Raw genomic sequence first — 15567 nt, 5'->3', positions numbered from 1 at the left:
TGATGTACGAGGACTGTTAGAAGTTCACTGGCAGAAGTTTCCTCTAGTCTTCTTGGTTAGTCATATCCCAGACTGATGGATTTGTGTTCTTTGGTTCTGAACCACTGCATCATTAGATACGTGTTGCAAATATCTAGATGATAATTGGCTGATTTAATATATTTTGGAATCTGTTGTGTATGCTTTCAGACACTAAATGAAAGGCATAGGAAGAGAAGTGGGTTTAGTTTTCAATGTGTTTTCAAGGTGCTCAAATAGGATGTTGGAACTCGCAGTAAAGTCTGCCGAAGGCTACCCTATTTGTATGTAGTAATTTCCAGGAAATACAGATAATTCTGGGACTAATAGAAGCACAAGTTCATGGAATTGGAATGCTGAGAATTACATAGCAGACAAGGCAAGCATGCTTCTCCCAAGCCAGTTAGACCTTTTTCTGTCCATTACATACTTTAATTGCAGTGTTTTGATACAGTTTAATTAATTTGCCTTTGGATATGGGAGTTGGGTTTGGCCTTGCAGAAGCTATAAAAGGAGGAGGTCATACAAAGGACCTGCATCTTCAGTGTTAACAATCCTAGAGTAGGTGGTCTGAATGTAGCCCTCAGACCCCTATCCAAATTGTAACAGAATAAAGCAATGTAGTGTCATCTACAGAGACCTGACTTGGAATACTTATTCTGCTTTAAATTCACTATAAGTTAGTCAAATTTATTTTGCCATAAATTTAAGCTTTCAAATGAAGAACCAGCCTGAGGGATATTTTATATTTCATATGTCAGGGTTTCTTTGTATAGTAATACTCCCATGAGCGGGAGTACTCATATTTTGGAATATGGGGAAAGATTGTTTCCTGGAAACAATTAAAATTTTAGCAAAAACTTTGCTTTCTGAGGCATACAGTGGTTTCTTTCAATTTTTTTTGTTAGTTCTGGAAGAAGTTTGTTAATTCTTAATTTCTGAAGATTTGGGGTCGTGGAGGATATTTTGCTGTTAAAACTTTTTCTCAGTCTTGAAATTTGGTGATGATACAGGGAAAGAAAATGAGAGAACTCTTAAGTATTCATTCTTACGTAGGTTAGGGCTTAGGGTGACACTTTTATGACTTTTTTTCAAAATGTTGTTTCTTCAAGGAAAGTTACACAAGGCAAAATGCTTTAATTAAAAACATCTCTATACCACACTAGAAGAGTGATTGAAAGCTCATAGATGTTTGACAAAAAAAAATCCTCTTGGATTTTCCTTTCTAAACTGTTACAGAATGGAGAGCATGTGACCATTTTAAGAAGTGCACAGTAATATATGTTATGGCAAGAAAAATGGATTTTTGTGGCCCTGAAGCAACTCAAATTTCTTGCCGATCAAACTGTGGGGTGCTATTTTTTTTCTGTTTTGGTTGTCTTTTTGCGGTTTTACTTAGTTTGTATGTAATGGATGTGACTGCTAGATTGATGTGTTGGCACTTCTCATTTGTCTTGAGTCAGGTAAGTGAAGTGCCTGGCTTGGAACAGGAATTCTCTAAATATGGAAGCTCTTTGAAATCCTCTAACTTTTTTTTCCCTAGGCCTTGCTCATCTCATTGGATCATCATTGCTCAGAGCCTATATGCATGGCTTTTTCATGGACATAAGACTTTATCATAAGGTAAAGAAGGCTGATCCTTCTCAGTTTTTAATCTTAGCAGTAAAATCTGCGTGTTGGGGTTTTGTTTGGTTTGATTTTCTGTTTGGGTTTTTTTGTAGGTTTTGTGGTTGTTGGTTGGTTGGTGTTTTTTTTTTTCTCCAAATAATGGACTCTGTCCTGTATTAAAGGTATTTTCTTTTTGCTTTCTCCTGCTTGTTTAAAGGCCAAAATGATGGCCAATCCTTTTGCCTATGAAGAATACAGAAGAGAGAAAATAAGGCAGAAGATAGAAGAAACACGTGCACAGAGAGTTCAACTAAAGGTAAATACTGTAAACAGTGACTGTACTTCTGGGAAAACTACTTATAAAAAGCAATATACTCTTAAGACTATCTCAGATGTAGTGATGTAGGGTTTGATTCTGTGTATCATCACAGACAGAAAATAATTTATAGAACCTTTTGAATGGAGCTGTGTAGTTCCCGTGTGATCTCCACAAATGAAAAATATAGATACCAAGTGTAAAAGAGTAGCTCTCATCACATTTGCCATTTAAGCAGATAACCCACTGGTGAAATTTGCAGTTTCTACTTCTGTCATTAAACTAAATGACTTAAGTCATTAAAGCATTATACTCTGGAAAGAGGTACATAAAAATAGTATTGTTTTTACAACTAGTAGCTTTCTAGATTGAATTTGCTCAACATATAAGAAGAAATAATTCCTTTTAAGGTACTTTAAGCTCTTGATGCATTACAGGGAAAAAATTATAAAGTAGTTCTGCTTAAATTTTCCCCAAGTACTATTGCTTTAATAGTACCTAGAAATATCTGGAACCAGTCATGGAGCTTTCCTGAAAGAGTTATAAAAATGAGTAAGAATTCTCTCCTCGACGCACTTAGGAATGTAAAGCATGTGTAAAAGAGTAATTTACTGATTAATTGCTTTTAGAAACTTCCGAAAGTCAATAAAGAGCTTGCACTCAAACTCATTGAAGAAGAAGGAGAAGAGCAACAGGTTACTAGAAAAAGGAAACAGAAGGTGAGCATTTGTTCTGGGGACTTGTGTAACTGGGGGCACAGAAATAGTAATGCTTACAGTATTGAGGTTTTTTATTGTTGGGTTTGTGTTTTTTTTTTTTCTGCGCTTATCTGGCCAAACAGATTCAAAATTCTGTTGTCTCTGTTTCTCATATACAACTTATTCTAGTGGGTGGCTTCAAGGTGGATTTTGCAGTAGCTGCAGCACCAAAAAGGCCATGTAGTAACTTAAAGCTTAAAATTATGAAATACTCACTGTGAAGGTAAGGGCCTTGTAGGACTCTGCTAAATGCAGAGTCAATACCAAAGTTGACTGAAAAAGGCCTGTTTGCATTTGGTGGTATTTTGGTGCTGACCATGACAAAACAGATGTTATTGGAAGATAAAATTGCCTTTGTGTACCTGGTTAACAAATATAGCCAAAATTATTTGCTCTTGTGCACTAGGAATTCTTCCTGATATTGAAAATAATCCATTTTTATCCTAACTGAAGTTTGAAGTCAAAAAATGAGTTAATGTTTCGTATCTAGTCAGGGGGTGGAGCTTTCTATAGGTAGCACTTCATAGGTGTTCATTCCCACAGGAATATAGCATACATGTAAGGCAGGCATTAGCTTCACGTGGCATCTAATGAAATCCTGTGTGTTATAGCTCTTAGGAAGCATTAATTATTGAAGAAGCAGGTGGTGGTAAAACCTTAAATGCAGACTGTCTAAGCCAGTTTTACAATGGAAATAGGAGTTCAATAACTGGGGGCTGATGTGTCTAGGAGTACATACAGATTGTGTTACGAAGCAGACTAACAAAGTATATTTAAAAATGAACATTCTGGTTATTTTTCTGAAATGCCATTCAAGTCTTACGAAGAAAATTTTATTTTTGTCTGTATCTTCTCTCCCCACCGTCCCCCCTTCTTAGGTAACACTGAAAGTTTAATGCTGGGGTGGAATGAATGTGCTGGTATAAGTTTGGCAATGTTGAAAGATCAGCTTTTTATAGTAAAAAGCTATGTATTCAGTGATATTAAAATAACGACAGGAGGTATTTACATAAGCTGAAAGCATAACTTGAACTGCTTCTGATTCAACAGTAGCATAATATACTGAGTTCATTTTACTTTGACGTGAATAAAACTGCCTTTTCCATTCTGTGTGCGTGGGCAGTGAAGAAAAAATATTCTAAGATGTATAGAAACATTCTTATTTTCAGTAAAACATTAGTAGCATTGCATAAAGACATGTTTACCCTGATAAGTTGTTGCACACGTTGTAGAATCATCCATGTCAGACAGAGTATTTGCCTTGGAGGTACTTCTGATTAGTCAATAGATAAAAACATGTCTCCAGACTAGCTGGCTGAATGTATGAGAAACGTTAATTCAGAAATATTAGTAATTGTGTACTTAAGATGTCTGTAGTGTGCATTTAAAAAGACTTGCTTACAGGTAGCTTTCAATGATATTTATGTAATAAAATATAAGAAACATAAATCTTGATTTTTGTATGACCTGGAAGCGTAAAGAAACTGGCATTTCAAATAGTGGTTTTGAGTTATGTTTAATTAAAAAGGTGTTACTTATTTTACCAATGTGTGTTTCAGAATTTTGTAACTCATTCATGCTTTGCTGCTTTTCTAGAATCTGCCTAGTCTTCTGAAAGATGATCGTTTTAAAGTCATGTTTGAGAATCCAGATTTCCAGGTGGATGAGCAGAGTGAAGAATTTAGGCTACTTAACCCACTTGTTTCTAAAATAAGTGAGAAAAGAAAGAGGAAGCTAAAGATGTTGGAGGAACTGGAAGCACAAGAACAGGTAAAATATTTTCCATTTGGATGGAAATGGAATCCCTTTGTTTCAGGTATTCAGATCTTTCACCTTAGAAAGAAGACAAAGACAATGCAAGAATATCTTAACAGCTGTGGTAATTAAGTGTAATTTATAATGTCATCCAAGCTTTTAGACGTGAACAGTATTGTGTCTACATGAGTGTAGGTCTGAAAAACATAAAATATGTATGTGGAAACAAATTTATAATCTACCTTCTACTTAGTTTGCTGTTCTTCACTTCAAATGTTAGTTCTCTTCAGCTGTATCTATGTAAAAGCTGTCACGTACTCTAATTGCAGGAATCGTTTGAAAAGAAAATTAGTTGATGATTTGTTATTTTACACTATTTTTGTCTGCAGGAAGAGGAGGAAGAACCAGAAGGAAAAGCAAGTGATGCAGAAAGTTCTGAGAGTTCAGATGATGAAAAAGGCTGGGTTGAAGAGGTCAGGAAACAGCGCAAGCTTCTACGCCAAGAGGAAAAAGTAAAGAGGCAGGAAAGGCTCAAGGAGGATCAGCAAACATTACTGAAACCTCAGTTTTTTGAGATTAAAGAAGGAGAGGAATTCAGAAGCTTCAAAGACTCTGCCAAAAAACAAAAATTAATGAAGTAAGACTAACGTTCCTATTTTAATAGCTGGGGGTGGAAGATACTCAAGTATTTCTCTGCAGTGCAGGCCAGTGGCATTTTGGCTTGGAAGCAGTAGCTAGTAATGCCGCATCTGGCCACTCAAGGGTATATTTTAAAGCATCATAGTTGTTGAAAGCTTTGTTTTGTAGTTAAGCAAACACAATGTTTGAAATATGGCAGAGACACAGATGAGTAAGAGATTAATATTCTGAGCCAGATTTGGGGATCCATTACTCAGTGTTGGTAAACTGCTGCTCTCAAATAACACTGTGAGACTTGGTTGTATTTCTCCACCATGTCAGAATGAGGTTGACAGTGTGGATGTTTCTCATCTGACCCTCCAAAAAGAGGTAGAATACTGCATCATTAGTCACTATTTTTGAGGGTAAGATCAGGGTGGTAAAACAATTAAAATGTTTTATCTGAGTATTTTTATGACATCCAGAAACTTCCAAAAAATTATGCTGGCCTTATATTGTCAGGCCTTACTATTTCCGGTTTCCTTTTTGCGATACAAAAAATCAGATTTGGTTTTGTTGTTTTGTTTTTTAATTTGGGGTTCCTTGAGTTGATGATCAACTAAAGTAACTGGGTGCTGTATAAAGTACATGATACTAAAGGACTTGGCTTTGAGTATGTCAAACTAAAGCACTTTGAAGTGTTTAATGCCTGAAAATTTCACTGATATTTTTTTTGTAGCCCTTTGGAAGATGAGATTTAATAGCCTTTTATTATTTGGAGTGTAGACGCTAATACTGAAAATTTGAAACACAACAGCTTCAAAGATCTTGCAGTGTTCTGGATGCAGAGCAGAACTAACGTTGGAAAAAAGTGCTGGGCTAGATGGATCTCGTAATAGCCATTACATTTTTGCTTACAATAAATTATACAGTCAAAGGAAGTGAATAATATATATATATAATGGGGTTGTTTCTTCATGTCACTAATGACTGATTCTAAAACCTAGTTGTTTTGTGATGGAAGTTTTCTGGAGTTACATCAAGAAACATGATAAAAATTCAGCCTGTCCCTTAAATGTGCAAGATTTTAACTGGAATTATAATGTAAAATGGTCTTTAAGGATTACTGAGACAATGTTTCTACAGTAATCTAGTAGTCTGTTTTCCATGTTGTAGCTATAAGACCTCTTTAAATAGAAGTAGTAGTTTTTATAAATTGGGGTTTGTAGCAGTTCTGCAGAACTCATTCCCCCTTTTCCTTAGCTGTTTTTTATCATCAGGTGTTTTAGCACAGAGGTTTTTCTTTGTTCTTCATATTGAATATATCCATTCACTCTGAACTTTTTCTTAGATTTCTCCATCAACTTCCTTGTGATTATTTTTCTTTTCCAGGAGATGAAGCAAATTTTTACTTTTGTCAGGTTTTGTTCTTTTGTCAGGAGAAAATCCACACTGGACACTCTGTCAGAGTATTGTGGGTTAAGGATGTTTTTTCATGGTACTTAGATCTATTACACATTAGCAAGTGACTTGAAAGGAGCAAGATACTGGTCAAATGACACTGTATTCTCATTGCCATTGAAATACTTCACTAAAAGGCAGTATGGCTGCAGCCTACTCACATGCTGAGTTTTTTACACATATTCAGCTGCTGACCTCAAAAGAAAATTCTCGAAGACACTCAATTTGAAATACTAGGATTTCATTTTGTTCAAAACATGGAAGGCTTAAATGTGAATAGGGATACTGAAAGTTAAGTAAATAAGCCAAGACAAATGTAAGGAAGAGAAACATCTGGAAAAAAAAATAGTACAGTGTAACACAGGACAAAGTAAATTCTTTCATCTGGTGTACTGAGGGGGAAAAATCATTGCTTCAGCTTGTAAAAAATGAAAGCAAATACCACATACCTGTCCAGTGGAAGGAGGAATATCGATGTAAACCACAGAAAGACTTCTAGAAGACTGCATTTAGGAAAAAGAGAATGTGTCATAAAATTTGATGCTAATTCTTTGCAGAATATTTTGCAAGGTGTGATAGAATCATAGAATAGTTTGGGTTGGAAGGGACCTCTGAAAGTCATCTAGTTCCAACCCCCTGCCATGGGCAGGGACATCTTCAACTAGATGAACATTCAGCTTGTTCAGAACATTCAACCTGGCCTTGAATGTCTCCAGGGATGGGGCATCCACCACCTCTGAGCAACCTGTGCCAGCATTTTTCCACCGTCATTGTAAAAAATATCTTCCTCATGTCTGGAATCATAGAATCATAATTAGGAGGCTCAGGTTATATACCCTCTCTGTGGCAGATGCACAGATGTAGTGTGCTCAAAAAGGAAAAAAAATGGGAAAGGAGAGAAAATTGAGAGTGGAATAGGATGACCAAAAAATGGATATGACAGCATCACATCCTTTCTGATTTTCTGAATTGCTGTCATTGAATTGTCTTTTCATTGTTTTTTGTTTATGTCTAAGTAGTTAGCTCTCTAGTCACTGATGCCCTTTGTGTTCGTCCAGAAACTCCAGTATGGAGTTTGATATTTGTCAAATTCTTAGACAAAATATAGAAATTAACAGCTGGTATCTATTTCTTGTATACTATTCTGTAATCACAATGACCTAGTTTGCATGGTGAGCTAACTTGTTTGGTTAAAAAGCATTTTCACGTATTAGAATTTTATGAAGAAAATACTGAAATATGTTTTCAGCTGGCCTTATTCACTGGTAAGTAGTCAGCATAAAAATAATTAATTCAAGTAACGTACTGAAAATTGGACAGACTGTAGTGGCATGTACAATCTGGTGAGGCTGGCATGTTTGTCTTTGATTTGATTTATCCAAGTTACAGAATGATGGTCTGTGACCAGTATAATTAAGTACCTTAATACCTTCACTATGCATTTAATGGCTAGGTGTTCTTTTTTTCTCTAATCGTATAATGTTCTACCCGAGGAAACAGTTTATGACTTATATAAAACTGGGTGTTTCTTTCGACATGTTCCTGACTCAGCACGGCTCTAAGCCCAACTTCTAAAGCACTGGTGCGTACTATAAATTTCTTCATAGGCCAACAGTCTATGCATTTCTTTGCACAGGAAAGCTGCAAAATTTACTCATGGTTGTAAAAACTTCCTTGTCTCAAATCCATCTGCATTTCGTTTTCCCTTTTTGCACTCCAGTGCTTGCACATAAAAACCTGCAGAACTTTGCTTTATTTACTTACTGTGTAAGTTCTTTGCAAAGTGACTTAAAAGGAATCCAGAAAAGGAAAAGGCGTTTGTCAGCGTGCTGAGAGCTCTTTTGATTTTCTTGATGTCCCATTAAAAGGTTTGTTATTGAAGTTAGAGCATGTCAAAATGAAAAAATACAGTAGTCATGCTTTATAAAGTATGACAGTCACTGTATATGTGTTCAGAGGTGGGCAAGAAAGCCAACAAAAGCATAGTTGACATTCCTAGGTATTGGTGAAGTAAAACAGCAAGAAAAGTCTTGAAAAGCTGCCCTCTTTATAATGAGGGAAAAAAAAGAAGTGCCTGGGCAACTTTGTTGTTTGTTTTTTACTGCAGGGCAGGGAAAGTTGCTTTTAATAACGGTGTTACTGCATCCCTTGAATCAGTTTGTTGAGAATGATTTAAACTAACAACTGACCTAGCTGTTGTGTTTGTGTATCAGTGTGTGCAATTCACTATCATTTAAGGTCTGCACATTTTCAGATAAATACAGCCATACCTGCATTTGTCCAGTAAAATAGGAACCCCACAGTGTTTTGCTAATATCAACTCATTTTAGTTTTTCTCCTGACTGAAGCATTATCTAGGCAGTCGTGCTGAATAATTGCTGGGTAGTAGCCATATTTCTCCAGTTCACTTTCAAAGGGGAGGAAAATAGGACTTCACTTGAATGTAGAAATCCCACCACAATGTCAGTGACTGATCTTCTGCCATAGTTAGCTCTAAGGCTTAGCTTGTCTTCCTGATTCACACAGAGGAAACAAGTTTTTACATGTACTGAATGAAAAATGTACTACAGAAAAATACAATCAAAGTACCTAGTCATGAGAAATAAAGTAATTCTTGACATTAATTTTTTATTGTTAATCTGAAAAGTCTTTGTTACATAAAATGGCTCATTAACTAAAATTCAGTGGACTTCAGAGGCTTCGTGCATAGGCCACAGTCCATGAGCCCTTCATCGATAGTAAATGTCATCAACTTTGATGGCTGCTAATCATCTGTATTTTCATGATGACTTATTTTCCACTTTAAAACTTGTACAAAAAATGTGGCTTAGCCCTTTCCAGAGAGATGTAATAGAACATCAATAGCAACTTCTCAAATTGCAGAAACTAATTTCATTTGCAGTTAAGTGAATGTTTTCTAAGCGTATTGCAGAGTGAGTTTGTCTGATCCTACAGGCCATGTCATATTCTCAGGTGGTACTACGTACTCATAAGCACCCACATTATAGAAGGGAGGACAAGCTATGTCAGGACTCACAGGTGCCTTTTGGGAGGCTGGCTGAAGCGACCACCATCCCTGCCTTCCTGCCTGCCTCACCCTGTGCTGGAGGCTGTGTGGGAGGAAGGTGCATTTCCACTCTTCAGCTGTTCCAGTTTGCAACCCAATGTAACTGAACTCAGCAATGGTAATACTAAATATCAGCCTGCAACCTAGAGCAGCTGGGGCACGTCCATGAGTCTTCTCTTTGTAGGGCATCCTCCAGTGGAGGAGAGCTGAAGGCAGTATCTGTTTAGGCCACAACAGCTACTACCTCCTCCTCTGTAGAAATGCCACACTTCAGTGGCCAAGAGAGAGGTTCTGTACGAGGTTGCTTACAGAAACTAATAGACAAGCACAGTGCGCTTGAAGGCATATGCTAATGTCTGTCTACTCTCTTGTCTTATCACATTTGTTAGCAGTGTTCTTTTATTTAGAAAACTCTTTGCATTATTGCAAGCACAGTGTCCGAGCAGTCATTTGTATTTGGACTCGTTTGTCTCCATCACTGAATTGATTTATTTGGTGATGATGTATTCGAGATTATTTCCTTCCCTCAAAAGTGTTTCCAATTGAGAAATAATAATATTTCAAGAAAATTGTATATATCTACCCTTTTTTGGAGGGGGTGTGTGTGCAGATCTTACTCTGCAGCTGAATATTCCTGACTTTTTCTGACATTTCATAGAAAACTACAGTGATGGAAGGGTGTGGTTTCTTTCTCAACTAGAGTCCTGTTGCTTTTTTAGCAGAAAAAAACAATGAGTTTTACATAAATTTTGGAAATGTTTCTACTAAAAGCAGTATCTGGAGGGAATGATTAGAACTTGTCTGTTTTCTGTTTACCGAATGTTTATTTTTTAGAGTTCAGGCGTTTCAGAGAAATTGAGATTAGTTTTGACTGTATTATCAGTCTTTATTATAATAAAAAGATGGCAAGAATAGGGACTAATGTTAATTATTCTCTGCAGGAAAACTCTTGGAGATCGTTTAAAGCTTGAAGAAAAACTTGGCACGCTGAATGTGTCTGATACCACGGTAGGCAGCAAACAGGCAACATTCAAATTAAAGAAGGTAAGCTATATATGTAATTTTTTTAAGATAATACACAAGTAACTTTAGTTTTTGCATGAAAGAACAGGAACTTTAAAACCGTCAAACAAATGTCCCTCTTTGTTTCTTTATAAGCTGCCAACTCTTCTGCTAGTTGCCAGGAGAATGAAAGCCTCCGGTAGTACTCTGTGTGTTTATATCCTTATAACTTAAGCAGCACTCATAAAATCTTATGTTCTGGTGGAAAATAATGGCTCCCATCTTTTAATAGTTTATGTGCAGGCATACCATCAGAAGCTTGTGACCTTACCTGACTTCTGTGCCAGGACTGATCAGATCTTGATCGCGGGTCCAAATGCTGTGGATAACAGACTTTCTCTTGGTTGATAATGTTGCTAGGCCTCACCATGATAAAAAGTTCCTAACTACCTTTGTCATTGAACTTGTGAAACAGATCACAAGAATGAGCTCTGGTCCTGTTCTACTTGCCAAATTCCATTGGAAGTGTGTAGATGACTGCTGCCTATCTGCCTTTCCTAAATGGTTTTGATTTCCCATCCTAAGGAATTTTGTAAGGCGATTAATTTATAGTGTGGGCAGAGTTAACTGCGTGTAGAACACTTAAAGATTTTTTGGTAGAAAATTGCCTTAGAACTGAGGAAGGGACACAGTATAAAACCAGAAGACTCATATTAATTGATGTTAAGCTGATAAAATATGCTTAAGTTAAAACTGGTTTTCTTCAGGTAAACCTCTGTGCTGTAGTATGTTTCTCCTTATCATTGGTCAGATGTTATTCTCATCAGTAAAACTGCTGTCAAAGAATGGCTAAAAGTAGTTACTTGATTTTACATTGGGTATGCCTGAAAAAAAATAAATAACCTGGATGTATTGGACTATTTTTATTATTTTATGTTTATGGACTATTTTACGTTTTATGGACTTTTTGATGTTTGGAGACATTATTTTTCATATTCTTTTGATTCCTTTATTGCTGGAATTTAAAACATGTTGACTGTGGAATTCCTCAGCAGTGCTGTGTAGGATAACAGTTCAGGGGATCTAACTAACTGCTGTAACTGAGATGTTAGTGTCTTGCAGCTAATTAAATGGGCATTGCAGGCTTCAAAAGCACAGCCTTTTTTATAGTAGCTTTAACTTAGAAAGCACAAAGCCACAAGGTTTCTTGCAGTCAGTGATGAACAATGAGCTGCCACCTTCATACTAACAGTTTGAAGATTTGGGAGTAAGGTGGGAGAAGACAGATAAGCGGTGCTTCAGAATACCATTTTTACTTGATACCATCAAGCTTTGAAGTCCTAAATTATTTTGCTGCTAATGTATATGGATTTTTTTCTTTTAACTGATGTTGCTTTATTGAAATATGTACATTGTGCTCATTTGCATTAAAACGCCTTTTAAAGTCTAATTAAAAGAAAAATAATGCCTCTACAGTGGAGATCTTTTCTCCTATCAACAGAATAGCAAAATAAGACTTACAAGTCTTCTCTCAAATAAACAGACTCTGTGTATATATTCTTAAATCTCAGGGAATGAAGCAGGGAGAGCTAGGAAGAGATAATGTTATGCAGTATGCTCTGATCTTGCACTCCTTTTTAGAGGATGAAGAGATGAAGTTGGCAAACCAAAAAAGGGGTTTTAGTGTTACTCTCATCATCAACTTCCAGTTTGTGGTGCCATTTCCTTAAAGCACAGGTGTGTTTAGGAGTAGGTAGGAAAATTTAATAGGGGAGAGAATTGTGCTTCAATAGGATTGGTATCACTCAACCTTGCAAGTCAGTGGAATTGAGACTGAACTTGGCTGCTGAGCTGTAGTGTGTTACCAGCCTCCTGAATGCCCACCAGCCACTGACAGACTCAACAATGAAAATGTCATTGGTATTTCTCAGTTTAGTTCTCAGGGGGTTTTGGTATGGTGTGGTATCCTGTTTTTGCATTTTCAGCATGCTTTATGAGAGCAAATATATACTTTAGAAATCCTGCTATTTTCTTATACCTAAGCACTTATGCTACTAAGGAGGTATAGAGGACATTAAAAAAACCCAACAAAGTACACAAAAACAAACCACAAAGCTTCAGATAAAACCACGATCATTTCATTTCAGTACACTAGCGGTAGAAGTCAACATTTAAATTCAGATTTCCCAAGACTGTTGCAAGTGAATTCTGGAGGGAGAAACTAGTTACATATTGAAATCTTGCAGTGAAACAGGAGTCAATAAAGTCTCTAAAGTCTAGAGACCACTAGCTTTTATTACCAAGATACCATTATGGGCTTACTGCTTCAGATGATAAACTGGTTCATGTCTTGCCTCAGCCAAAATGCTGCCTCTGCATGCAAATCTCTAGCTCAAGTTTAAATGGTGCTTTAATGGGAGATTCAGGGAGAGATGGGCTGGTGCATGAATGCTGCTGCTGATAGAATTAGGTACAGTGGGGATGCAGCTACATATTCAGTAGTTCTTCTGTCACACTATGTTAACCTGTGCTGCTAATGAAATTGCTCTAATTGCTGCCTGAGTTTGGCTAGTCAAGTCTGCTGGTTCCAGTTTATGCTTGGTTTGAAGACAAGCCTTTGTCTTCCAAAGAAAATAGTTTATAGGTGGAAGAGCCACTTCATCTATGTGGTCTGTAAATGAAACCCTTTCAGTGTGTTTTTGATGAAGAGGAAAAACTTTAGTAGAACATGTGCCACAGGAGCAGAGATTTACAATTATTTTCATGTGGCAGGTCATTCTAGAATTGCATACAGCATTTCATTCTAAGAACGCTTTTTAGAAAAGGTTTCAGCAAATTGAAGTAACTGGTCTGTCTTTTTAAAATCCATTTGTGCAAATATTAAATGTGGGAATGCTGGTTAACCAAAGGGGGTACCGAATAGCCTCAAATTGTGCTCTGCTTTCTTAAAGACATCAAACGATAAATTCTGAATAGCTCAAATTGTGTTTTACTTTCTTAAGGGCACTAAATGTTAAAATCTGGACTGTAATTTTTACAGTCTACTGTTAAACACTGGTTTTCATCTGAAATGCATTATTTTATTCGTGGGTTTTTGCTGTCTTTGTCTTAAATATTTGCTCTGAGTTAATTGGAATGATAATGCCTAGGGACACCCAGAATTAAGTTTAAGGCAAGATAGCATGGGACCATTTACAGTAACATATCCAAATTTCCCTAATGGAATTCTGACTTGGTATCTAGATACTTGAACAATGAGGTGATATGTAGGTTTATAAGAATCTGAGTCTATTTTTCTTTTAATATTCCAGTCAGAGCAGCAAAGGAAACAGCAGGAAGCTGAGAAACGACATCGTCAAGAGAGGAAAACCCTTAGGCGCCCCGCTAGTCATCTCAAGAGCAAACGAGGAAGAGGACGACTGTTTCATTGATTTATGTTATCTTTTTAAGAAACTTAGGTTTTTATTTGAAATGGGGACTTTTTCAAACTGAGGCACTGTATGAATGTATTTGTATTTTGTTTCATGGACGAGCATAAAAGCCAGAACTTGTGAAACCCTGTGTTAATTATTGGAGAGTTTATAAAGGTAAAAGCATTGACAGAGGACGCTACAGGTATGGTTTGTTATAAACTCCAGTGTGAACTGTATTTGTGCAGAAATCACCAGCAACTGTTTATTTTGTAACCCTGGATGTTTTCTATGTAAGAATTTATGTTTACAACAAGGCTGCCTGGTTTTTATTTAACTTAAGAGCTGTGGGGTTTTGTTTTCTGAAATCTTTGTGTGTGATCAAGGGTAAGTTGCTTTGTTTAAAAACTTACCTTTACAAGGGCACAACACTTCTCTTTTATGGTTCTAAAAGGATGGCACACAATTGTGTTTTTCAAAAACTGACTTTGGCTTTATTTTCTTGGGTTGCCTTAGTAGCCAGGAAGAGGTACAAATGGTTGTCAAGAGAGCAATTGGGAAGGCCTGATTCACATTTTTCTAAGGCACTCTATAAGGAAGCCTGTTTTGACACACCAATGTACAAAGGGAAATCTTGAAAACATAGTTTTGTTAAGTTAAACTTCATAAATATTGCCTTTACTCAGAATCCTTAGGACCAGGTTTAATACATTTTGATAAGCCAGCCATGTTTCAACATAGACCAAGTGATGTATGTTCACATAATAAACATATTAAGGCCACACCAGTAGCCTCCTGTCCTTCAAAAAGTTAAATAACTTGAGAAGCTAGAAACTATATTAAGGAAATGGTGGATCTTTTCTGTGTCTTCTTCTGATTCCCCAAATCATACTTGTTGCTAACCAGGGTACAGCATCTCTTCTTGACTTTTACCTTGCAAAACCATCATTTATGTAAGTAGTTCACTAGTTAAGAAGATAAATGATTTTTTACCTTTGATCCTAAAGGAGTTTTGTTTATTGCTGTTTAAAAGGCTTTATAAATTGTCTTTTTTGCTAAATCCAGGAAACTGTGAACTTTGGATCTAGCAATAATCAGTGAATCTCTGCATTGCTCCAAGTCTTTTTTAAGAGATTTGGAGGTTGTTAAGTGTTTTGCTTTATAAACCAGAGAGGCTGTTAATGTGATCAGGTCTTCTGGACAGTATTTGCCATGAAATTTTTGCAATTACTTCAGTAAAAAACCTTATTTTCTGATAGCCAGATGCTTTCTTTTTTTTTTGGTGTGTGTTAGAGAACAGAATAATCAGTCATATGGTTAACTTTTTTTCCTCTCGTCCCTTATTTAATTTTACCTGCTTTAGTTCCTTGCTTCTGTTTTTAATTATATGGTTTCGTTCACATTAAAAATGCCTTTTGCACCTGGTATTTTCATCTTTAAAACATAAATTGTAACCAACACCTCTCTGTCCTTGCATTCAACTAAATGATGAGTCTCATTACCTGTTTTTTACCTCTAGCTGTCAAATTCCTGCAGTGACCATAAGCTTCTCAT

The 15567-nt window shown here is 36.4% G+C and overlaps 1 protein-coding gene across 1 annotated transcript in view; it reads left to right on the top strand.

The window, feature by feature from the left end:
* NOL10 (nucleolar protein 10) overlaps positions 1 to 15019 on the top strand; it is a 53509-nt gene extending 38490 nt beyond the window's left edge. The window contains exons 15-21 of the mRNA XM_061460812.1: positions 1562 to 1641; positions 1844 to 1942; positions 2572 to 2661; positions 4297 to 4470; positions 4845 to 5092; positions 10543 to 10645; positions 13915 to 15019. Of these exons, the coding sequence (XP_061316796.1) occupies positions 1562 to 1641; positions 1844 to 1942; positions 2572 to 2661; positions 4297 to 4470; positions 4845 to 5092; positions 10543 to 10645; positions 13915 to 14034 (914 nt within the window). The 3' untranslated portion in view covers positions 14035 to 15019. The remainder of the gene's footprint in view (positions 1 to 1561; positions 1642 to 1843; positions 1943 to 2571; positions 2662 to 4296; positions 4471 to 4844; positions 5093 to 10542; positions 10646 to 13914) is intronic.
* The last annotated feature ends 548 nt before the right edge of the window (positions 15020 to 15567 follow it).

This window comes from Pezoporus flaviventris, unplaced genomic scaffold (genome assembly GCF_033815535.1).
Source record: "Pezoporus flaviventris isolate CSIRO_AGI_PZ_B2104156 unplaced genomic scaffold, CSIRO_AGI_Pfla_v1 ptg000031l, whole genome shotgun sequence".
In the NCBI taxonomy this organism is placed as follows: Eukaryota; Metazoa; Chordata; class Aves; order Psittaciformes; family Psittacidae; genus Pezoporus; species Pezoporus flaviventris.
Note: the sequence above shows the minus strand (reverse complement) of the source record. Positions and strands in the feature narration are given on the sequence as shown.